Here is a 24,666-nt window from a genome sequence, read left to right on the forward strand (position 1 = left end):
CAGCAGCTAGCCTTCTGCAGGCTAACAATACAGTATAACCAGCAGCTAGCCTTCTGCAGGCTAACAATACAGTATAACCAGCAGCTAGCCTTCTGCAGGCTAACAATACAATATAACCAGCAGCTAGCCTTCTGCAGGCTAACAATACAATATAACCAGCAGCTAGCCTTCTGCAGGCTAACAATACAGTATAACCAGCAGCTAGCCTTCTGCAGGCTAACAATACAGTATAACCAGCAGCTAGCCTTCTGCAGGCTAACAATACAATATAACCAGCAGCTAGCCTTCTGCAGGCTAACAATACAGTATAACCAGCAGCTAGCCTTCTGCAGGCTAACAATACAGTATAACCAGCAACTAGCCTTCTGCAGGCTAACAATACAGTATAACCAGCAGCTAGCCTTCTGCAGGCTAACAATATAACAAGCAGCTAGCCGGCTTCAGTTTAGTAATATAACCAGGTACTGAAGCTCTTCCCATTAGGAGCCCTAGGTTTTGGCCCAATTCTCCATCCCACACCCGCACACTTTCAGTCACAGATAAAAGCAATGGATTGGTGTAAAGATGGGCTGGAGGGAGTTTCCACCATTGTTGAATAGTCTGCTGTAAACTGACAATATAACCAGGTAGGCCTACTGACCTCTCCCACCAGGGGCTGTGAGGGTGGGACTCGATGCCAACACACGGATAATTAGAACAGTAACAAAGAGAGGGGTGAGAGAGGGGGGAACTAGATTAGTAGAGGAAGAGAGAGATGAAGGGAGAGAGGGGGAGAGAAGAGAGAGAGAGGAAGAGAGAGAAGAAGAGAGAGAGAGGAAGAGAGAAAAGAAGAGAAAGAAAAGAGAGCGAGAGAGAAAAGAGAGTCATCTCTTGACTCATCACACGTTCTCACACTGATGACATTAAACATATTAATGATATTACAGGAACCATGATAAAACAAAGAGACAGATTCAGTGCACCATTGCATTAGTTATCACTGGCGTACCGGAGCATTGGGGGCCCATGTGCCTGTCATTGATGTAAATGTTTTTACATTTAATAATTTTACTATTTTGATAGTAACCCTCCAAAAAGTCATTCCTAAACCTTTTTAATTTCCATATGTACTAGGAAGCTAAGTATTTGTTTCTTGGGCTTCAGGAATGTGACAGAAAAAATGCCTCAGGCCTTGAAAAAGAAAGCATTTAACTGACTGAAAGTATAAGTGGATATCGGTGATATCTCTCTGCTACCACACGGCAAGCGGTACCGGAGCGCCAAGTCTAGGTCCAAAAGGCTTCTCAACAGCTTCTACCCCCAAGCCATAAGACTTCTGAACAGCTAATCATGGTTACCCGGACTATTTGCACTGCCCCCCCACTCCCACCCCATCTTTTTACGCTGCTGCTACTCTGTTAATTATTTATGCATAGTCACTTTAACTCTACCTCAACTACCTCAACTAGCCAGTGCCCCCGCACATTGACTCTGCACCGGTACCCCCCTATATATAGCCTCCCTACTGTTTTTTATTTTACTTCTGCTCTTTTTTTCTCAACACTTTTTTGTTGTGGTTGTTTTATTTTACTATTTTATATATATTTTTTAATGCATTGTTGGTTAAGGGCTGTAAGTAAGCATTTCACGGTAATGTCTACACCTGTCGTATTCGGCGCATGTGGCAAATAAAATTTGATTTGATTTGATGTCCTTGATGATCTTTTTGGCCTTCCTGTGACATCGGGTGCTTTAAGTGTCTTGGAAGGCGGGTAGTTTGCCCCCGGTAATGCATTCGGCAGACCGCACCACCCTCTGGAGAGCCCTGCAGTTGCGGGCGGTGCAGTTGCCGTACCAGGCGGTGATACAGCCCGACAGGATGCTCTCAATTGTGCATCTTCTCCACTGCGGTCCCTTTGATGTGGATAAGGGGGTGCACCCTCTGCTGTTTCCTGAAGTCCACGATCATCTCCTTTGTTTTATTGACGTTGAATGAGAGGTTATTTTCCTGCCACCACACTCCCGAAGCCCTCACCTCCTCCCTGTAGGTGGTCTCGTCATTTGTTGGTAATCAAGCCTACCACTGTTGTGTCGTCTGCAAACTATATACTGTAGCAATAGACAGTACACTGCATAATGAAACAATCCCTAGTAAGCTAGTGTTTTGAGGGTGGACTGACTGTATTATTTGGCATTAATAGACTGCTTTTACACACAACAACTTTCTATCCAAGCTGGGAGAGAGCGTGAGGATGGCTCATGTCATGCAGGTTCAGGTAGCCTATACAGGACAGTTATATTGGTAGCTGATAAGTATGCTGTTGCATCGAAAATGTATCTTACAATCTGCAATGTTTGAATTTCCAACTTTAATTACTGAACAAGTAATTACATTATTGGCACCAGCCAGCAGTCTAAAAATGGCAGCATTGCGACACCGTATAACTTCGTGAAATGTTAGGCTTAACATGAGAAAATGGGGGGGGGGGGATCAGAGTTAGTAAGACCCCCACCACATCAATTAACATAACAACACAACTCCCACTCCTGTTTTCCTTTTTAATGCCACTTTATTTGCATATTTTATATATAGACGCTAATAGAATGTGGCACAGTGTGCCAGGACCAGACAAGGGTCTGCCTTTCTCTGCCTCTCCCAGGAGAAGCCATTCGTAGCCAACAGTGGCAGCAGTAGTAGCAGAAGCAGCTACAGTACACTACCAAACAAAACCATATAAATATTTGAAGCAAGGCTGACCTGGTTACAGAATGCCCTTGGGAGCCCAAATGAGCATCTCAATACAGTAACGGCTACAGTAACAGCAGCTGTAACACTAACACTAACAATAGCTGTAGCTGTAAGTAGCTGTAGCTGTATTCATGTATATATAGTAGTAGCTGTAGAAATACAAATAGATTTAGCTATAGCAATTGCAAAATAAATTATAATTACCAATAGCAATAGATTTAGTAATAACAATATAACTAGAAATAGAAATAGCAATAGCAATAGAATGAACAATAGCAAAATAACTAGCAATAGCAAAATAACTAGCAATAGCAAAATAACTAGCAATAGCAAAATAACAAGCAATAACAAAATAACAAGCAATAACAATAGCAGCAGCATTAGCAGTAGCTGTAGCCGTATCTGAACTGGGTCAAATACAAGTGTCTAATACTTTACAATGCTTGAGGTGTGTTTGCTTTAGCTTGCCTGGTAATGAAACCAATTACAAAGGAATAGTGCTGAAGTGCAAAGTACGCCCCCCCTGCTAACAGATCAAGTCTTTGAAAATATGTACTGTATATATTTATATTTAATATGCTGTATCTATAATAAAGGGGTATGTTGTATCCTATATACTATACCTAAGATATAGGTGTGAGTATGCTGTATCCATTAGCCTATACTGTATATGTGATTTAGTGTGAGTATGTTGTGTCCAATATACTGTATACATGATTTACTGCTGTATCTGTGCATGCTGTGTGTGTGTGTGTGTGTGTGTGTGTGTGTGTGTACTGTACGTGTGTGTGTGTGTGTGTGTGTGTGTGTATGTGTGTGTGTGTGTGTGTGTGTGTGTGTGTGTGTGTGCACGTGTGTGTGCGTGTGTGTGTGTGTGTGTGAGAGTGTGCTGTGTGTGTAGCCGTGTATTGTATCTACTACCACATGTAGGTCAAGAGCTTGTTCACTTTAAATAAGAGACAGGCTATTCCCCTGGTCCCGCCATAGCTCTGATATAAAAACCTTTCTTCATTCCACTTAAAACAGTTCATTGTTTGCTTCACTAAATCAATACTAACCACATATACAGACCGAGAAATCATTTTTCTTTGGCCATATGTTTGTCTGATTAAGCTTGCAGTTTTGCCTGCAAACCTGAGCCTCAGAAAAAAAGCATTATTCCAGCTCTCTAAAAGGTTAACCATAAGTGAGTGTAATCAGATTAATTAAATCATGTTTTTTGAGGTGTAACAAAACAAATCTAATATTCACTTTAATCAAAATGAACAATTTTTAAGAGAAATAAGAATATAATTTCACCAGGTTTCATGAGATTCCAGCCTTGTCTAAGGTATAACGGTTGATTCATTTAGCAGATCCCAAAGGGGAAATGTAATAGCAGAGCAATAAGACAAATCATATTTTGACATTATTATCAAACTCTTAAAAGTGGGTCAATGCTCTACTAAAAGCACTGACGGAATTCACAAGAATAGGCCTAGTTCACTAAATGGAAAAGGGTACTGTCGCTCCAGGCATGGCAAACCCACAGCACTTGAATTTGAGGTTTAGTTTTTAGTTAATATTTTTAAGCTGTCAGAAACAGTGGGTTATTTTGCTTTCATTGTCTGAATGTCCCTGATGGTCGATGGTAATGGATGGAAGCCATGTTGTTCAAGTCTGAGCTACTCTGATTACATCCTTCCCTGGGAACATGGGTGTTGTACCGTTTTAGATCCATACAATTTTTATGAGGAAGAGACATACTCACAAAAAATCGGACAAATCTCCTACAAATCTCCTTGCGTTCTAAAATAAAAATCCATCAGTTTAGGTCAGCTATAAAGTGCTGCACCACAAGGATTATGTTATACATACCTCTAACCCTGACACTAACCTTGCCCACCTTCAAAGAAAACAGTCCTTTCATATTAGCATCAAGCACAAAATCAATGACCAATTCCAGGAGATGCCAGGAGCAAATCAAACAGTCAAAGTCAACCTAAAAGTCCCTTAAATCCCAACACCAGTGGAACAGACGCTGGGGATTTCCAGGAGCACAGAGCATACATATTCCACTACAGGCCTCAGTCTGATCCTCAAGGTTTCTTTACCAAAGACATGTTCAACTGACATGAATCATTCCACATCTCAACTCAGATAAATGTCTGTGTTCAAATCTCATGGATAAAAGTCAGATAATACACAAACATATCTATTTTACAGTCCATAATGTACATGCGATTGTACTGTTAACTGTATGACTGATATCCACAGTGGATAATGTGATGACTATGTTATTACATACATACCATAATTTGGACCTTATGACCTGAACTGAGCAAAACTCTGAGTAATATAGTGTAACCCTTTCTGCACTACACTGGTACGATGCCACAAGAGGAGTAAAGAGAGAAGATAATGTGTAGCAGCCTGGTCCCAGATTTGTTTGTGCTGTCTTGCCAAATCCTATGGTCAAGCTTGGCATGACAACTACCATAGCAGTTGGTTATACACCACAAACCAGATCAGGCTGTAATGTGTAGTAAAGTGTAGTAAAGTGTAGTGTAGTAAAGTGAAGTAAAATGTAGTAAAGAGAAGGTGTAGCTACCTCCAGCCAGGATCTGCTGCTGCAGCTCATCCATCTGCTTCCTGTAGGCCCTCAGTGCAGCCTCCTTAAAGGTAGGACGGATGCGCTTTTTGGGCGGAGCCTCTGCAGGCTTCTCCTCCTTCTCCGTAATGTTTTTGTTCTCATCCTCTAGGTTTTCCGTCCTCTCCGACACAGACGTTTCGGAGGCCTCCTCCATCTCATCCCCCTCTTCCATTTCCTCCATTAACTCCTCTTCCTCCTCCTCGTCAGGCTCCTCCACCTCGACATACTCCACCATGGCCTCATACTCTGCTGTGTCCTCTGCTGTGTCCCCCGTCATGGCATCATCAATGTAATCCTCACTGTACTCCTCGTCGTACTGCTCGTCCAGACTACAGTCATACTCCAGAACGACTGCAGCCTCCTGCGTGGCATCAACGTCCTCAGAGACCTCGTAATCCTGGGTCGTAGCCTCGTATTCTTCAGAGACATAATCCTGAGAGGCATCAGGATCATAATCTGGTATGGGCTCCTCAAACTCCTCTGTCTCTTCTGTGTCGTTGGCGTTGGACCGGTTCTCCAGGTTGGCCAGGACCTGCTCCATCACCCCAACATAGGCGGTCTCGTTGTCCTCCAGCTGGTCCCCAGCGGCAGCCTCATCCTCGTCATCAGCCTTGTAGATGAAGGAATCTGTGTAGACGTCCGAGTCAATGGTGGTGCTGGAGTCGTTGGCCGTGGAGGTGGACAGTGTGCGGAAGCGGCCCATGAAGGAGCCTGAGTCTGCGGGTGGCTCCGGGGGAGCGGCACTAGGTGCGGGGCCTGACTTCCACACCACCTCCAGGGCTGATTTGGCCTTCTTCAGGGTGGAGCCGAACCCAAAGCTGAAGGACGGAGCTTTGTCGGTGAGGTCGATGCTGAGGCGGCTGCTCCAAGACTTGGGCACCTCCTCTACGACTTTCTCGGACCGGATCTCGCTCTGGCTGCGGTACATGGTGGCTGACTTGGTCTGGCTCGGTTGGAAGCTGTGTTTGACGTCAAGCTCAGGGAATGTTTGGGTGGATAGTTCAGGGGCTTCTTTAACCGCCATTTTAGGAAGCGTGTTAGATGCCCCTTTAGGAACCATTTTAGGTGTCTCTTTTGGAATAGTTTTAGGAGTGTCTTTGGGAGGTGTTTTCACAACCTCTTTTGGACTTGTTTTGGGAGTGTCTTTGGGAAGTGTTTTCACAGCCTCTTTTGGACTTGTTTTGGGAGTGTCTTTGGGAAGTGTTTTCACAGCCTCTTTCGGACTTGTTTTGGGAGTGTCTTTTGGGCTTGTTTTGGGAGTGTCTTTCGGAGGTGTTTTAGGATCCTCTGCATGAATAGCTTTAACAATTTCTTTAGGAGGTGTTTTAACAGTCTCTTTAGGAATCATTTTGGCTGTTTCTCTTTGTTTAATAGTTTTAGCAGCCTCTTCAGCAATTGATTTAGCAACCTCTTTTGCCGGTTTAGAAGTCTCTTTATAAATAGTGTTAGAAACCTCTTTAGGAATAGTTTTAGCAACCTCTTTAGGTGTTTTGGCAACCTCTTTAGGAATAATTTTTGCAACCTCTTTAGGAATAGTTTTGGCTACCTCTTTAGGAATAATTTTTGCAACCTCTTTAGGAATAGTTTTAGCAACCTCTTTAGGAATAGCTTTAGCAATCTCTTTAGGAGGTGTTTTAGCTTTAGGAGCTGCTTTAGAAGTTTCTTTAGAAAGCGTTTTGGCAGTCTCTTTAGATTTAGGCTTATGGACAGGTGGTGTTACAACAGGTTCTTTCTCTACGATAGGGGCTGTGTAGAGAGTAGTGGGAGGAGCAATACCCAGCCGGGCACTCTCCAGTCTGGTGACCTCCAGTGGGGCGATGTCCAACAGGGTGCTTTCCACCATATCCAACATGAAAGTCTCCTCCCCTTCAAATGCCAGGTCCACCTCCTGACACTTGGTGATGTTCTCCGGGAAGCCAGGGATGGCGGCTGGGTCGAAGGGGCTGCTGACCTCGGACACCAGGTTCTGCTCTGTGGAAGCGTCCAGCCCAGAGTCTGCTCCCTGCTCCAGGTGAGGCCAGTCCTTCCAAGGGGAGAGGTCTCCCTGCAGAGACAGCTGTGAGCCGCTGTAATGGCTCCTATCCCCAGACATGCAGACCAGCCCGTTGCTCACCCCACTGTCGATGGTCTCGGTGGTCTCGGCCTCGTTGGGCTCGGCGTACGGAGGGTTCTCCTGGCTGAGGGTCTGGCTGGCGTACCACGATGACGCCATATCCTCCTGCTTCCTCTGCCACAGCTCCTGGTCTGAGGAGGATAGCAGAGAGCCACCGTTGGGCCGGCTGAAGTACTGGCTCTCTGAGAAGTCTTCAGAGTAGGACTGGCAGAGCTTGGAGCAGTCAGACTCGGAGCGGCTGAGCTTGGGGGTGGAGTAGTCGCTTTGAGAGAGCCAGCCGGGGGTGAGGTCACCATAGTAGGGCTTGGAGGCTTTGTCAGACTCATCATAGGAGTCGTCAGCATAGTGAACTGAGGCAGAGTAGCCTGCCTCGTCCGCAGACCGGCTACCGTGCTCATGGTGACCATGCCTCTTTTTATCTGCTTTATGTTTGTGGACAGGCTTAGACACCACCATTGCATATTTGTTCCTGTTTAGTTCGTCTAGCTCCTTGTCACTGTCCATAGAGTCCCAGTCATCACTCTCAGCTTTGTCCTTGGCTGAGACCTTAATGTCCATGCTCTCATAGGTTTGAGAGGAGGACATGGCTTCTTTATCTTTCCTTTCCTTCACGTCATGAGTCGTTAAGCTATCAGTGGATACAGATATACCAGTCCCCTTCAGTTTGTAGCATTTTTTCAAAACTAAATCTCTATCTGAGGGGGTTGAGAATATTACAATAATAGGCCTAGGTTTCGCATTGGAACATTCTCTTTGTTGCCCTAACCGATGGGCTAGCTCTATTTTAAGGGTTTTATGTGCTTCAGCAAATCCCATTTTGTCCTTTAGAATGTGGTAGATGAGACTCTCAGTTTTCTCCAGCTTCTCTTCAGGAACGTTTATGAACCTCAGGCTGGCCTTGTTGGCCTGGTGGCTGACCTGCTTGATGTAGTCGTGGATGTCCCGCGTCTCTCTCCGGGACTGGACGAAGCCGGTACGCAGTTGCTCGATCTCAGTCTGCACCACCTCCACGCTGGAGGAGATCTCGTCGATGGAGTTCTTCAGGGCGTTGACGTGTCCCCTGAGCTCCGAAAGCTCTGTCTCGATCTGGCTGATGCCCTGCAGCTCCTTAAATATCATCTCCATCACATCCTGCGTCTGGTTGATGCAGCCTGTAGAGCTGGACCCGGCTTCTAAGACCGAGGTCGACTTCTGCTGCCGCCCAGCCCGGTCTAGGGACTTGCTCCGGATACCCAGGGTCTTCCTCCAGTTGCTCACCTCGGAGTCCGAAGACACACACTCCTGACTCTTTTTCCATTTCCTCAGCTTGCGTAGCGCGCCGAGCCGGAGAGTGTGCAGACTGGAGCGCTCCACCCTCTCGCCCTCGGAGCTGCCATCGGAGGGCGCCAGACTAATGAGGCTCTTCCTGTTCCGTCTCACTGGCATGGTGTGAGATTTCTGCTCATCGAATCTACGCACAGGTTTGGCCTCAATCAGGGAGTCAGAGTATTCACTATTGATGGAGAGGATCTCCTGGAAGATACTCTCATTATTGTTCAGCAGAAGAGCGTTTTTCGGGAGTCCGTTCGCTATCGCTACACGGTAACTGAAAGTCGGGGAGAGAGATGAGCAGTCGTTTTTGCCGTCATCCGATTCAAGAGAGATGTTACGCGCCGAAGAGCATTTGCTGATTTTTTTCACTGTGGTTTTCAGAGTGGTGGAGAGTGTCGGCGTCAGGTTACGTTGGTCACGCAAATCAGTGGTGGTCAATTTGGGCTCTTTATTGTCGCTACTCTCTTTCTTCTTTGTGGGATTCGCCAATTTCTTTGTAAACATTCCTTTGCAAATCTTCACGATGTAAGATGATAGGGTCTGGAGTAGGGCAGAAACCATGGAAGGCAATGTTTTGAGAGATGTCTATTAAAGATGCAGTGGAGCGGCTCTGCTCGGGCTGAGGAGCCAGCGGTGGAGGAGCCAGCGGTGGTGTTGGTTGTGGTGGTGGAGGAGGGGGGAGGGGGGACGTTGGAGGGAGCGTCAACCCCCAGGCAGACACACAACTCTGACAGGCCTGCTTAGATGAGCTCGTGTCAAAACTCCAACTCTATACATCCGAGTTGGGGACGGGAATCACTGTGAAATCCACTGGCTCTCCACAGGACCAGACGCATTGCTCTGCAAAAAGAGAGAAACAATGGGAAGTGTTAGTAAAGGCATAGACGAAAGATACTGTAGCACAGAGATACTATAACTGAGATACTCTAGCACACACAGATACTAGCACACAGAGATTATAAGACACAGAGATACTAGCACACAGAGATACTAGCACACATATATACTAAATCTTTTACATTTTAGTCATTTAGCAGACGCTCTTATCCAGAGTGACTTACAGTTAGTGAATAATTAAAAAAAAAAAAAAAAAAAAAATTCGTTTTTTTTATTCGTTTTTTTTTTTTTACACTGGCCCCCCGTGGGAATCGAACCCACAACACTGGCGTTGCAAACGCCATGCTCTAACAACTGAGCTACATCCCTGCCGGCCATTCCCTCCCCTACCCTGGACGACGCTGGGCCAATTGTGCGCCGCCCATGAGTCTCCCTGGATTCGAACCAGGATCTCTAGTGGCACAGTTAGCACTGCGATGCAGTGCCTTAGACCACTGCGCCACTCAGGAGACACACTAGCACACAGAGATACTAGCACACAGAGATACTAGCACACAGATATACTAGCACACAGATATACTAGCACACAGAGAAACTAGGACACAGAGATACTAGCACACATATATACTAGCACACTGAGAAACTAGCACACAGAGATACTAGGACACAGAGATACTAGCACACAGATATACTAGCACATAGAGATACTAGCACACAGAGATACTAGCGCACAGATATACTAGCACACAGAGATACTAGCACACAGATATACTAGCACACATATACTTTATCACCAGATAATCTAACACAGAGATATATTAGGATAGCACAAAGCAACAAAACAACAATGCTCTTATCATGAAGAAGGATTAATCTGATATCATTGAGGTGAAACCCTGCGCAGTGATCCACACACAAAAATCCATAATATCTACAGTTTCACACTGGGAAAATCCTCACAGGCTCACTGTGGCCTATCAAAGACTGCAGTAGGGATGGGATTCACACAAGCCACAACCAATGAGTATGCTTGATTTAATTTGGGTAAAATAAAGTACGAGTTCCACGCATCACAACAAAAATGTATTTAAGTGACTGTTCACCAATATAATCTTCTGCTAGTGCTTTTATGGTGAAGTGTGTGTGTGTGTGTGTATTGTGTGTACTTGTGTGTACATGTCTGTGTACGTGTGTGTATGTGCGTGAGAGCGTATCTTGCGTGTGTGTTTGAGTGAATGTGTAGGCTATGTGTGTGTATGTGTGTGTGTATGTGTGTATGGATTTCTCAGGGTCAATAGAGCCAATGGCCACATTGATATGCCTCCTTTTTACAGCAGGAGACAGGCTATTACTGTAATTACTTCAGTAGTTAAAATGCTGCAGTAGGTACACCACATCACACACACTCACCACGTCACACACACACACATACAGTGGGGAGAACAAGTATTTGATACACTGCCGATTTTGCAGGTTTTCCTACTTACAAAGCATGTAGAGGTCTGTAATTGTTATCATAGGTACACTTCAACTGTGAGAGACGGAATCTAAAACAAAAAAATCACATTGTATGATTTTTAAGTAATTAATTTGCATTTTATTGCATGACATAAGTATTTGATACATCAGAAAAGCAGAACTGAATATTTGGTACAGAAACCTTTGTTTGCAATTACAGAGATCATACGTTTCCTGTAGGTCTTGACCAGGTTTGCACACATTGCAGCAGGGATTTTGGCCCACTCCTCCATACAGACCTTCTCCAGATCCTTTAGGTTTCGGGGCTGTCGCTGGGCAATACGGACTTTCAGCTCCCTCCAAAGATTTTCTATTGGGTTCAGGTCTGGAGACTGGCTAGGCCACTCCAGGACCTTGAGATGCTTCTTACGGAGCCACTCCTTAGTTGCCCTGGCTGTGTGTTTCGGGTCGTTGTCATGCTGGAAGACCCAGCCATGACCCATCTTCAATGCTCTTACTGAGGGAAGGAGGTTGTTGGCCAAGATCTCGCGATACATGGCCCCATCCATCCTCCCCTCAATACGGTGCAGTCGTCCTGTCCCCTTTGCAGAAAAGCATCCCCAAAGAATGATGTTTCCACCTCCATGCTTCACGGTTGGGATGGTGTTCTTGGGGTTGTACTCATCCTTCTTCTTCCTCCAAACACAGTGAGTGGAGTTTAGACCAAAAACCTATATTTTTGTCTCATCAGACCACATGACCTTCTCCCATTCCTCCTCTGGATCATCCAGATGGTCATTGGCAAACTTCAGACGGGCCTGGACATGCGCTGGCTTGAGCAGGGGGACCTCCATGACGGCGTAGTGTGTTACTAATGGTTTTCTTTGAGACTGTGGTCCCAGCTCTCTTCAGGTCATTGACCAGGTCCTGCCATGTAGTTCTGGGCTGATCCCTCACCTTCCTCATGATCATTGATGCCCCACGAGTTGAGATCTTGCATGGAGCCCCAGACCGAGGGTGATTGACCGTCATCTTGAACTTCTTCCATTTTCTAATAATTGCGCCAACAGTTGTTGCCTTCTCACCAAGCTGCCTGCCTATTGTGCTGTAGCCCATCCCAGCCTTGTGCAGGTCTACAATTGTATCCCTGATGTCCTTACACAGCTCTCTGCTCTTGGCCATTGTGGAGAGGTTGGAGTCTGTTTGATTGAGTGTGTGGACAGGTGTCTTTTATACAGGTAACGAGTTCAAACAGGTGCAGTTAATACAGGTAATGAGTGGAGAACAGGAGGGCTTCTTAAAGAAAAACTAACAGGTCTGTGAGAGCCGGAATTCTTACTGGTTGGTAGGTGATCAAATACTTATGTCATGCAATAAAATGCAAATTATTACTTAAAAATCATACAATGTGATTTTCTGGATTTTTGTCTTAGATATCGTCTCTCACAGTTGAAGTGTACCTATGATAAAAATTACAGACCTCTACAAGCTTTGTAAGTAGGAAAACCTGCAAAATCGGCAGTGTATCAAATACTTGTTCTCCCCACTGTATATACGTCATAATGCTCCGACACACGATGTCCCCACATACTGCTGTGGAGGCCCGGCTGTCTTGCTCGCCCGAGGTAAATACACAATTACACTCTATTCACGCTCTGACACTGTGTTAATCAGGATAAAATAACTAGCTACATTTTATTCATCTCAAATTAGAGACTCAGTGAAATGAGTGGGTCTGAACCCATTGTGTGGGTCTAAATAGTATTGAGTATGCATGGGTTGATGTGTTCGACATAGTAACGTCATTACACCCTGACCCAGATCAGTCCTGGTACCTCTACTGAGGCAGACTGAGATATGTCCTGTTTCTGACCCATTACACACCATGCCCCCGAGGCTGGTGCTTTCTATTCTGGCTCACAAAGATCGCTATTATAGAAAGGTATGGGGGAAAATATTGTACATATTATCATTATTATGATTGACATTAGTTAATTGACATTGATTGGCATTATGAGAATCGATCATTTAAGTAATATGTCTTATTATGGCCATAGGGCAGAAGTAGAGCACTACAATGATTGAAATAATAGGGCTGAGGGCTTTAGCTAATAGTAGTGCACTAATAAGGAAATAAGGGAATAGTGTGCCATTTCAGATTTACCGAAGGACTGTGGGATTAGGTGCCCTGACTGAGCAACACAGGGATGAACCGCAAAGCCTCTCTGTCTCTGGGTGGTATTCTGAAATGAGATCCATGCGCTTATCTTGAGTTTTCACTTAAGTCTCCCATTGTCCCACATCAACGCATGCCTTACGCGAAGGTCCAAGTTGTGCACGCTTATCTCAATTCCGAATCAGGCCCCCCATGATTGGCTACCTGTGAATGGCTGGCTAGGGGTGGCTGTATCTGATTGGCTAGCTGTGAGCGGCTAGCTAGGAGTGGCTGGATGCGTTTAGCTAGCTGTGAGCGAGTAGTTAAGAAAGGCGGGATGCGATTGGCTAGCTGTGAGCGAGTAGCTATGAATTGCTGGATGTGATTGGCTAGCTGTGAGATGTTGGTTGTGATAGGCTGTCACTGGCCAGGAGTGGGGACTGTTGTGGAGTGTAAGCCAGCAGCTGCTCCACATTAGTTCAGGGGTTTAACCACTGATGCATTCATAGTCTTATGACTACAGAGACAGGCTCTCTCTCTCTCTCTCACACACACACACACACACACACACACACACACACACACATACACACGATGCACACAATGCACACGTGAAATGGGCTGTGAAACACAGCATCAGCATTAGCCTTTACTGATGGGCTGTGACTGTGAGCCAGTCGGTCTAACAACATGGGCTGGGTCGCTTGGCTTCTACAACAGACCATTTTGCATTCAACAGGCGTGCTACTTTATATGGGGATAGCTAGGAGATTATTTCAGATGTTACTCTCAAAATGTGCTTTTCAATGTATACTGAACACAAATATAAACACAACATGTAAAGTGTTGGTCCCATGTTTCATGAGCTGAAATAAAAGTTCCCAGAAATGTTCCATATACACAAAAAGCTAATTTCTCTCAAATGTTGTGCACAAATTTGTTTACATCACTGTTAGTGAGCATTTCTCCTTTGCCAAGATAATCCATCCACCTGACAAGTGTGGCATATCAAGAAGCTGATTAAACATTACACAGGTGCACCTTGTGCTGGGGATAATAAAAGGCCATTCTAAAATGTGCAGTTTTGTCACAGAACACAATGCCATAGATGTCTCATGTTTTGAGGGAGCGTGCAATTGGCATGCTGACTGCAGAAATGTCCACCAGAGCTGTTGCCAGAGAATTGAATGTTCATTTCTCTACCATAAGCCGCCTCCAACATCGTTTAAGAGAATTTGGCAGTACGTCCAACCGACCATGTGTAACCACGCCAGACCAGAACCTCCACATCTGGCTTCTTCACCTGCGTGATTGTCTGAGACCAGCCACCCGGACAGCTGATGAAACTGTGAGATTGCACAACCAAAGAAATTCTGCACAAACTGTCAGAATGTGTCTCGGGGAAGCTCATCTGCGTGCTCGTCGTCCTCACCAGGGTCTTGACCTGACTGCAGTTTGGCGTCGTAACAGACTTCAGTGGGAAAATGCACACCTTCGATGGCCACTGGCACAATTGCATTTTATGGATGGCAATTCGAATGCACAGAAATACCGTGACGAGATCCTGAGGGCCATTGTCGTGCCATCCATCCGCCGCCATCACCTCATCTTTCAGCATGATAATGCACTGCCCCATGTCTCAAGGATCTGTACACAATTCCTGGAAGCTGAAATGTACCAGTTCATCCATGGCCTGCATACTCACCAGACATGTCACCACCGATTGAGCATGTTTGGGATGCTCTGGATCGACGTGTATGACAGCGTGTTCAAGTTTCCGCCAATATCCAGCAACTACGCACAGCCATTGAAGAGGAGTGGGACAATATTCAACAGGCCACAATCAACAGCCTGATGAACTCTATGCGAAGGACATGAGGCAAATGGTGGTCACACCAGACACTGAATGGTTTTCTGATCCACGCCCCAACTTTTTTTAAGGTATTGGTGACCAACAGATGCATATCTGTATTCCCAGTCATGTGAAAATCATAGATTAGGGCCTAATTTATGTATTTATATTGACTGATTTCTTTGAAATTGTTGAATGTTATGTTTAGATTTTTGTTTAGTGTATTTAGTAACAAAAAGGAGCTAAAGAGCCTGGGTAGGGATTAAGCCTCTGTAGAATGAACATATAACCTCCATGTAAAGTCTCTGTAGAATGAACATATAACCTCCATGTAAAGACTCTGTAGAATGAACATATAACCTCCATGTAAAGTCTCTGTAGGCTGCAAATACAGCCCACATATTGCACATATGAACCCTTGCAAAAAATAAGCATTTTCCATTTAGTAAAATGTTGGTGATATGACATATTTCTAGTTGTATAGTCAATATAAGATTTTGATATTACAGAGCTACAGCCTGCAACTAGAACCTCAGCTTGTGTCATCCCTAATATAACCTAAAGGGAAAGAACTGTCATTACAGATGTGTACTAAGATCTGTTACAGGTTGCGTCCCAAATGGCACCTATTCCCTATATACTGTAGTGTGCACTACTTTTAATTAGAGCCCTATGGTACACTATATAGGGTGTAGGGTGCCATTTTGGATGCACACACAGTGCTGGGCTGTGACTGACTGACAATACTCCTCCTCCAGTGTAATGTGACTGTAATGCAATTGTCTTCTCTAAGAGGTCAGGGTTCTCCTGTTCTCCAGGGCTCTGTCCCGAATGGCCACATATTCCCTATATAGTGCATTACTGTTGATCAGGGCTCTGGTAAAAAGGAGTGCACTATGTACGGAATAGGGGGCCATTTGGGACGGAGCCCTGTTCACCACTCATCCGTGGGATGTTCTGCCTGGACTCAGGCCAGACAGACCTGCAGTCCAGGGCTTGTTTTCCAGACCCAGATTAAGCCTATCACTCCTGGACCTCAAAACACTCACTGTCCGAGGAGGACCACTTTGGAAATAATTGTTTTCATTAATACGTTCATGTGCTATCCTCTGGGACTGGGATATAATACTGTACACTTATCTTTCTTCTCGATGTATGTATTATTTGTAACCCAAAATAACACAGAATACAATCACAAATGTATTATATTCTATTCCATAATATTATATTATATATCATTTTCTATTCTATTCTGTTCTATTCTATTCTATCTGTTTACTGGACTGTTCTAGAGCGCAAAGGGTATGAGAAGGGAAAAAAATCTGATCTATACTGTAGGTAGCCAATCAACAGGCCACACTAACATAGCATGCCACACCCCTGATCTATAGCTACCCAAATCAGCAGGTCCGTCTGTGAGCTCCAGGAAGCCAGACATAGATAATCAAGGCCTCAGTGTGAGTTTATGAACTAAGGCCAAAACCTAGATTAGTCACGTAGCTATCAAGACTCCATTATAACACTCTCTGTTGTAACAATATCACCTAGAAAAAGCTTTATTTTAAAACCGTCTGTTTTAACACACTTTTCCAGCACCATCTTTATGAGCAAGGCCACAGTGTGAGTTTATGAAATGACGCCAAAACCAAAGATTAGACACATAGCTATCAACACTCCATTATAACACTGTCTGCTTTAACACGTCTATTTTAACACACTATTTTAAAATGCTCTATTGTAACGCCATATAACTTAATAACACCATCTACTGTATATAATCAAGGCCTCAGTGTGACTTTATGAACGGACTCCAAAGCCAAAAATGTGTCATATAGTTATCAACATTCTATTGCAGGGCCTTTATATAGCTACAGTAACACACTCTATTCTAACGCAATCTATATCATATAGGACTCCTTACAGAAATGCCTCATCTCAATGGGTTATATCATTACTTTCTCCAACTCGCAAAATAGACTATTGTGACTATTGTGATTGCACTGTGACTGACTTCTCACACCATTGTGACTGCTCTGACCATTGTGACTACTCGTACCATTGTGACTTCTCTGACAATTGTGACTACTCTGACAATTGTGACTACTCTAACCATTGTGACTACTCTGACAATTGTGACTACTCTGACAATTGTGACTACTCTGACAATTGTGACTACTCTGACAATTGTGACTACTCTGACCATTGTGACTACTCTGACCATTGTGACTACTCTGACCATTGTGACTACTCTAACCATTGTGACTACTCGTACCATTGTGACTACTCGTACCATTGTGACTACTCGTACCATTGTGACTACTCTAACCGTTGTGACTACTCTAATCATTGTGACTTGTCGGATCATTGTGACTTCTTGTACCATTGTGACTACTCTGACCATTGAGACTACTCTGACCATTGTAACTACTCTGACCATTGTGACTACTCTGACCATTGTGACTACTCTGACCATTGTGACTACTCTGACCATTGTGACTACTCTAACCATTGTGACTACTCTAACCATTGTGACTTCTCTGACCATTGTGACTTCTCGCACCATTGTGACTACTCTGACCATTGTGACTACTCTGACCATTGTGACTACTCTGACCATTGTGACTACTCTGACCATTGTGACTACTCTGACCATTGAGACTACTCTAATCATTGTGACTACTCTGACCATTGTGACTACTCTAACCATTGTGACTACTCTGACCATTGTGACTACTCTGACCATTGTGACTACTCTAACCATTGTGACTACTCTAACCATTGTGACTACTCTGACCATTGTGACTACTCTGACCACTGTGACTACTTTGACTTTGTGGATATTGTAACTGTAGTCTGTTTTGACTGTGACTACTTTGACTTTGTGGATATTGTAACTGTAGTCTGTTTTGACTGTGACTACTTTGACTTTGTGGATATTGTAACTGTAGTCTGTTTTGACTGTGACTACTTTGACTTTGTGGATATTGTAACTGTAGTCTGTTTTGACTGTGACTACTTTGACTTTGTGGATATTGTAACTGTAGTCTGTTCTGACTCTTGTGGCGGTTTCAGCTTTGATCAGAAAGCCTTCAACCACAGAGCACTCTGTATCTGGGAATCTGGGAGTGATACAGTGACTCAACGATCATATTAAACAGCTGAGTTTCCCTTTATGAAACGCTATATCCGAATTGGCACATTTGAGTTTGACAAATGAAACATTCTCTCTCTCTCTCCCTCAGGAAAAATTCATATGCAAATCTCTTTATGGGACCCAGGAGAGATTTTTATATAATCAAATTAGATGGGCAATGATCTGTGGGCATGAGAGAGAGAGGGATGGCAGACATTTTTCACAGAAACAGCTAATCACAGATTGATTACTAACATGGCCTCCTAACCAATCAGCAGACGGGACAGATGTACATGAGGGCTGTTCCAGAAAGCTGGAACAATCAGCTCTCTTTAATGTTCTGAAATAACTCCATACTTTCTTGAAATATAGACTTTCTTGACAAACAACAACCCATATTCAAGTTTAGCTTTCTAAATTAACCAGAAAGTCAAGATATATATTTGACTGCTTATCAAAGCTGGCTATCTTTATGATCTGGAACACCCCAATAGTCATACACTGACTAGTCACAGCTAATTCATCTATATTTGTATTTGTATTTATTATGGATCCCCATTAGCTGCTGCCAAGGCAGCAGCTACTCTTCCTGGGGTCCTGCAACATTAAGGCAGTTATATACAATACAAAATATTACATTATTACATTTCAAAACTCTTTACCCTATACATTTAGTGTGTTCCCTCAGGCCACTACTCCACTATCACATATTTACAAGACAACATCCATTTGTATGCGTGTGTAGAGTGCGTGTCTTATCATGTGTATGTGTGTCTGTGCCTGTGTGTGTCTATTCACAGTCCCCGCTGTTCCATAAGGTGCATTTTTATCTGCTTTTTAAATCTGATTCTCCTGCTTGCATCAGTTACCTGATGTGGAATAGAGTTCCATGTAGCCATGGCTCTATGTAGTACTGTGCGCATCCCATAGTCTGTTCTTGACTTGGGGATTGTGAAGAGACCTTTGGTGGCATGTCTTGTGGGGTATGCATGGGTGTCCGAGCTGTGTGCTAGTAGTTTAAACAGACACGGTGCATTCAGCATGTCAACACTTCTTACAAAACAAATAGTGATGAAGTCAATCTCTCCTCCACTTTGAGCCACTAGAGATTTACATGCATATTATTAATGTTAGCTCTCCGTGTACATTTAAGGGCCAGCTGTGCTGCCATGTTCTGAGCCAATTGTATTTTTCAGAGGTCCCTCTTTGTGGCCCCTGACCACATGACTGAACAGTAGTCCAGGTGCGACAAAACTAGAGCCTGTAGTACCTGCCTTGTTGATAGTGTTGTTAAAAAGGCAGAGCAGCGCTTTATCATGGACAGACTTCTCCCCATCTTAGCTACTGTTGTATCAACATGTTTTGACCATGTCAGTTTACAATCCAGGGTTACTCCAAGCAGTTTAGTCACCTCAACTTGCTAAATCTATTACAAGATTTAGTTGAGGTTTAGGGTTTAGTGAATGATTTGTCCCAAATACAATGCTTTTAATTTTTGAAATATTGTTCCTTGCCAACCATTCTGAAACTAACTGCAGCTCTTTGTTGCAGTGATTTCACTCGCTGTAGCAGCTTACGTGTACTGTATAGTGTTGAGTCATCCGCATACATAGACACACTGGCTTTACTCAAGGCCAGTGGCATGTCATTAGTAAAGATTGAAAAAAGTAAGGGGCCTAGACAGCTGCCCTGGAGAATTCCTGATTCTAACTGGATTATGTTGGAGAGGCTTCCATTAAAGAACACCCTCTGTGTTCTGTTAGACAGGTAACTCTTTATCCACAATATAGCAGGGGGTGTAAAGCAATAACACATACTTTTTTCCATCAGTAGACTAATCGATAATGTCGAAAGCCGCACTGGTCTAACAAAACAGCTCCCACAATTATTGTATTATCAATTTCTCTCAGCCAATCATCAGTAATTTGTGTAAGTGCCGTGTTGTTGGATGTCCTTCCCTATAAGCCTGCTGAAAGTCTGTTGTCAATTTGTATACAGTAAAATAGCATTGTATCTGGTCAAACACCATTTTTTCCAAAAGTTTACTAAGAGTTGGTAACAGGCTGATTGGTCGGCTATTTGAGCCAGTAAAGGGGGCTTTACTTTTCTTGGGTAGCAGAATTACTTTTGCTTCCCTCACTGCCAACAATTACCTAATACAGTACATTATATCACACCCAACTCAACTTATAACTGTCATATCAAGCTATGGGGTTTTCTTGACCATGTGAAAAAGTAGCTTCCTGGTCAGGTAATGTGATCAGGGAATACTCTGGTCCCTAGCTGTACACACTGAAACAACAGTGCTCTTTCGCTAGCTAGCTGAAACTCCCAGAGCAGAAACGGACTGGCCATAGGGCAGTAAGGTCAAATGCCAGATGGGCTGGTCCATCTTTAGCCCAGTGGGCCTGTCTAAATTGGGGGTTTTGCACAGAACTATCATTATTTGGCCAATAATGGGTGCTTTCAGGCAATAAATATGTAAAAAATGTCCAGGCTGTTTTCTACTTCCAGTCCATCCCTGCCCCAGAGAACTACAGTGCCCTCCGTAATTTTTGGGACAGTGACACATATTTTGTTGTTTTGGCTCTGTACTCCAGCACTTTGGATTTGAAATGATACAATGACTATGAGGTTAAAGTGCAGAATGTCAGCTCTAATTTGAGGGTATTTTCATCCATGTCGGGTGAACCGTTTAGAGATTACAGCACTTTTTGTACATAGTCCGCCCATTTTAGGGGACCAAAAGTATTGGGACAAATTCACTTATATGTGGATTAAAGCAGCCAAAAGTGTAGTATTTGGTCCCATATTCCTAGCAGTCAATGATTACATTAATATTGTGACTCTATAAACTTGTTGGATGCATTTGTTGTTTCTTTTGGTTGTGTTTCAGATTATTTTGTGCCCAATAGAAATTAATGGTAAATAATATATTGTGTCATTGTGGAGTAACATTTATTGTAAATAAGAATAGAATATGTTTCTAAACACTTCTACATTAATGTGGATGCTATTATGATTACAGATAGTCCTGAATGAATTGTGAATAATGACGAGTGAGAAAGTTACAGATGCAAAAATATCAATTAAGGCAGCCCCCCCGCACCTCTCTGATTCAGAGGGGTTGGGTTAAATGGGGAAGACACATTTCAGTTGAATGCATTCAGTTGTACAACTGACTAGGTATCCCCCTTTCCTTTTCCTTTTCTCTCCCTCCCTCTCCTCTCCTCTCTCCCTCCCTCTCCTCTCCTCTCTCCCACGCTCTCCCTCTCACTCTCACACACCTAAGTCACAGCCTGACTGCTCTCTATCCGTCACCACATGACTACTATTGATGGAGGAACATGATGATCAGTGTAATATCATGCCCCTTGACGTCTGGCGTCAAGTGTATAAGTGTGTGAGTGTGTGGGGGGATAATGTCAGCGGGATTGTCTGTGTGTGTGTGTGTGTGTGTGTGTGTGTGTGTGTGTGTGTGTGTGTGTGTGTGTATGCGTACGCATCACTAGAACAGTGATAATAGCCCCAAGTCCATCCACTATCCCAGTAATCATCAGCACAGCACACCCACCCGGTCTAATCTCTATGCTGTATATCTGCCAGTCTAATCTATATGCTTTATATCTAGTAGTCTAATCTATGTGCTGTATATCTACCAGTCTAATTTATATAGCGTTTTTTACCCCTAGATGCTTAATACGCTTTCAATAGTAAGGGGGGAGATCACCTCATCTATAGACTATACTGTATATCTGGTGTTGTATATCTACTATTATAAACTGGGTGGTTCGAGCCCTGAATGCTGATTGGCTGACAGCTGTGGTATCAGACCATATACCACAGGTATGACAAAACATTTATTTTTACTGCTCTAATTATGCACCAAAGAAAACAAGTGATAAACAACAGTACAGATAAAAAAAACTAAAATAAAAACGGTGTGCAGGTGTGGTTGGAAGCCCAAGGGCTGATATGATACCCACACCACAAAAAAAGGACAAAAATAAAAAAGGTTTGTTAAAACAGATATCAAAACTCACTAATTATAAATGTATAAATTAACTGATCAGTAATCACACAAAAAAAATATATATATATTTGTTTTGTTTAAATGTGTGTGTGCCTGTGTGCATGTGAGTGTGTGAGTTAGGCTATATGGAGGAGATTACTGAGTAGTTTGGTTCATCAGGCTGACCCCCAGTCTTCGATTGAAGTTATTGAGGGATGATGATGTTTTGGCAATGTGAAGATAAGAATTCCAGGGTATGGTACCTCTATAATTTTTTTTACATTTAAAGAAAATGTGTTTATCTGGAACCATTCAGAAAATTTGGCCATGCCTGAGTTGGCTTAATTATTTAGTGAATGAAAATGATTGTGTGATAAAATCAAATTGGTATCATCTGCAAAGAGAATGGGAAGTACGGTAGAAGACACAGCAGCGGTAGAAGGCACGTTGGTAACCAATTTATAATAGCAATTAGGCCCCTCTGGGGTTTGTGCTATATGGCCCTTAGCCCTTAGCTGTGGTATATTGGCCATACTGTATACCACACCCCCTCAGGCCTTATTGTTTAAATCTAAGCTATATATTGTCTCTAGTAATCTAACCTATATGCTGTCTCTAGTAATCTAACCTATATACTGTCTCTACTAATCTAACCTATATACTGTCTCTAGTAATCTAACCTATAATACCGTCTCTTCTAATCTAACCCATATACTGTACTGTCTCTGCCAGTGTAGTCTATACTGTCCCTAGTAATTTAATTTATATGCTGTACTATCTACCAGCTGCTAACCTAGATTACACTGGATTACCTCGAGACAGAAAGCACTGAGTAACACTACTATAATGTTCACGTAACGTTCACATAACCAAACAACGTTGAGGTAGCTAACCAAAACGTTGCCATAACGCTCAACCCACCGGACCCTCCCAGCTCTCTCTCTCTTCTCCCGCTCTATCTCTCAGCAGCCTGTTTTTCTTAATGAATCAGAACATCTCCGTGCCTTTTGCCCAGCCTGACATGCACAATATTTCAGCTGATATTCCCAGTGTGAAACACAGAGCCAGAGCAGCTCACGTCTTCTCAGTGATGCTGAAAAGATAGCGTGTGAAATTGCCAAATGGAGAGAGGGAAAAACAGATGTGTGCTATTTGCATCAGTATTCGGCTAAAAAGAATAACTAGATAGAGAATCATAATGAAATCAACATGCCATCTGACTGCATCATCCACAGATATGTACAATTCTAGAATACCGGGTGATGATTCCATCATAGAACCATAGAAGTCCACATGAATGTGAGCCTGCGAGCTGCGAGGGGGAGGGGGGAGGGGAAGGGGGAGGGAAGGAAGCAACAAGAAGGATACACTCTCAATTCAAACAGGCACGTTCACATGCATACCGTTTTATATACATATATACATACACACAATATACACACACACAATGCATAAATACCTGATTAGTAAATTACTAGTGCAAGCCGATGCTATTCAGCGAGCAGAGCAGTGTCTGACTGCAACATCCAGTGTGAGATAATCTCCAGGGAGACTGTGGTTGGAGCAGAGAGATGAAGGGATGCGAGAGGAGAGTGAGAGAGAGAGATAGAGCGTCGGCTGAGCAGAGCAGCGGAGAGATGGAGCTAGCAGCTAATGTTTCTTTCCTCTGTATGCAGGGAGGAGAGAAAGAGAGACAGAGACACAGAGAGACAGAGAGATCTGCCTGCTAAAGCCCCAGCTCACAGCATTATTTCTCTCTGACAGGCAGGCAGCATCCACATTCCAGTCCTCCTTCCCTCCGACCGTCCGTCTGTCGGCGCCAGTGACTGACGCCTCAGCTCCACACACACATGGCTGACACACACCTCTCCTCCATGCCTCCGTCTGCAGCAGCAGCAATCAGTCTCTTATTCTACCACTCTTTCCTTCCTCCTTTCTTCCCTCTCTCCTCTTGTTCTGATGTGGTAGATGGATGCTGTCTCTCCTCCTCCCTATCGGCTCGTATTCCTGCTGTCTGTGTGAACAACTTGGCTCTTCTCTCACACACACACGCCCTCAGCACGCGGTGCCTGGCCCAGGGGATCCAGCAGACAGAAAGGGGTGGTAAGGCTCCTGCCCAGATTTGATGTCTCCTGCTGGGCTGTTAGAGCGTGTGAGACCCCCTCAGATGGACCAGAGAGGAGATGAGGGAGCAGCAGTGTCTCCCTGCTCACTGCACTGGGCTGACAGGAATGAGCTCACAGACACGGCTCACATGTGACGACAGGAGCGAGAGAGAGCGCGAGAGAGAGAGAGAGAGAGAGAGAGAGAGAGAGAGAGAGAGAGAGAGAGAGAGAGAGAGAGAGAGAGAGAGAGAGAGAAGAGAGAGAGAGAGAGAGAGAGAGAGAGAGAGAGAGAGAGAGAGAGAGAGAGAGAGAGAGAGAGAGAGAGAGAGG

At 43.9% G+C, this 24,666-nt stretch overlaps 1 protein-coding gene across 1 annotated transcript; it reads right to left on the reverse strand.

Annotated features, from left to right (window-relative positions):
- Positions 1 to 5,318: 5,318 nt before the first annotated feature.
- On the reverse strand, positions 5,319 to 9,345 carry LOC311123649 (protein unc-13 homolog C-like; the record flags this gene model as incomplete). The annotated part of the gene is made up of 1 exon (XM_084197892.1): positions 5,319 to 9,345. A coding segment is annotated over one exon (4,027 nt), but the record flags the coding sequence as incomplete, so codon positions are not given.
- Between the last annotated feature and the right edge of the window lie 15,321 nt (positions 9,346 to 24,666).

The sequence above is a fragment of the Coregonus lavaretus genome (genome assembly GCF_964263955.1).
Source record: "Coregonus lavaretus genome assembly, contig: HAP1_SCAFFOLD_7785, whole genome shotgun sequence".
NCBI lineage: Eukaryota > Metazoa > Chordata > Actinopteri > Salmoniformes > Salmonidae > Coregonus > Coregonus lavaretus.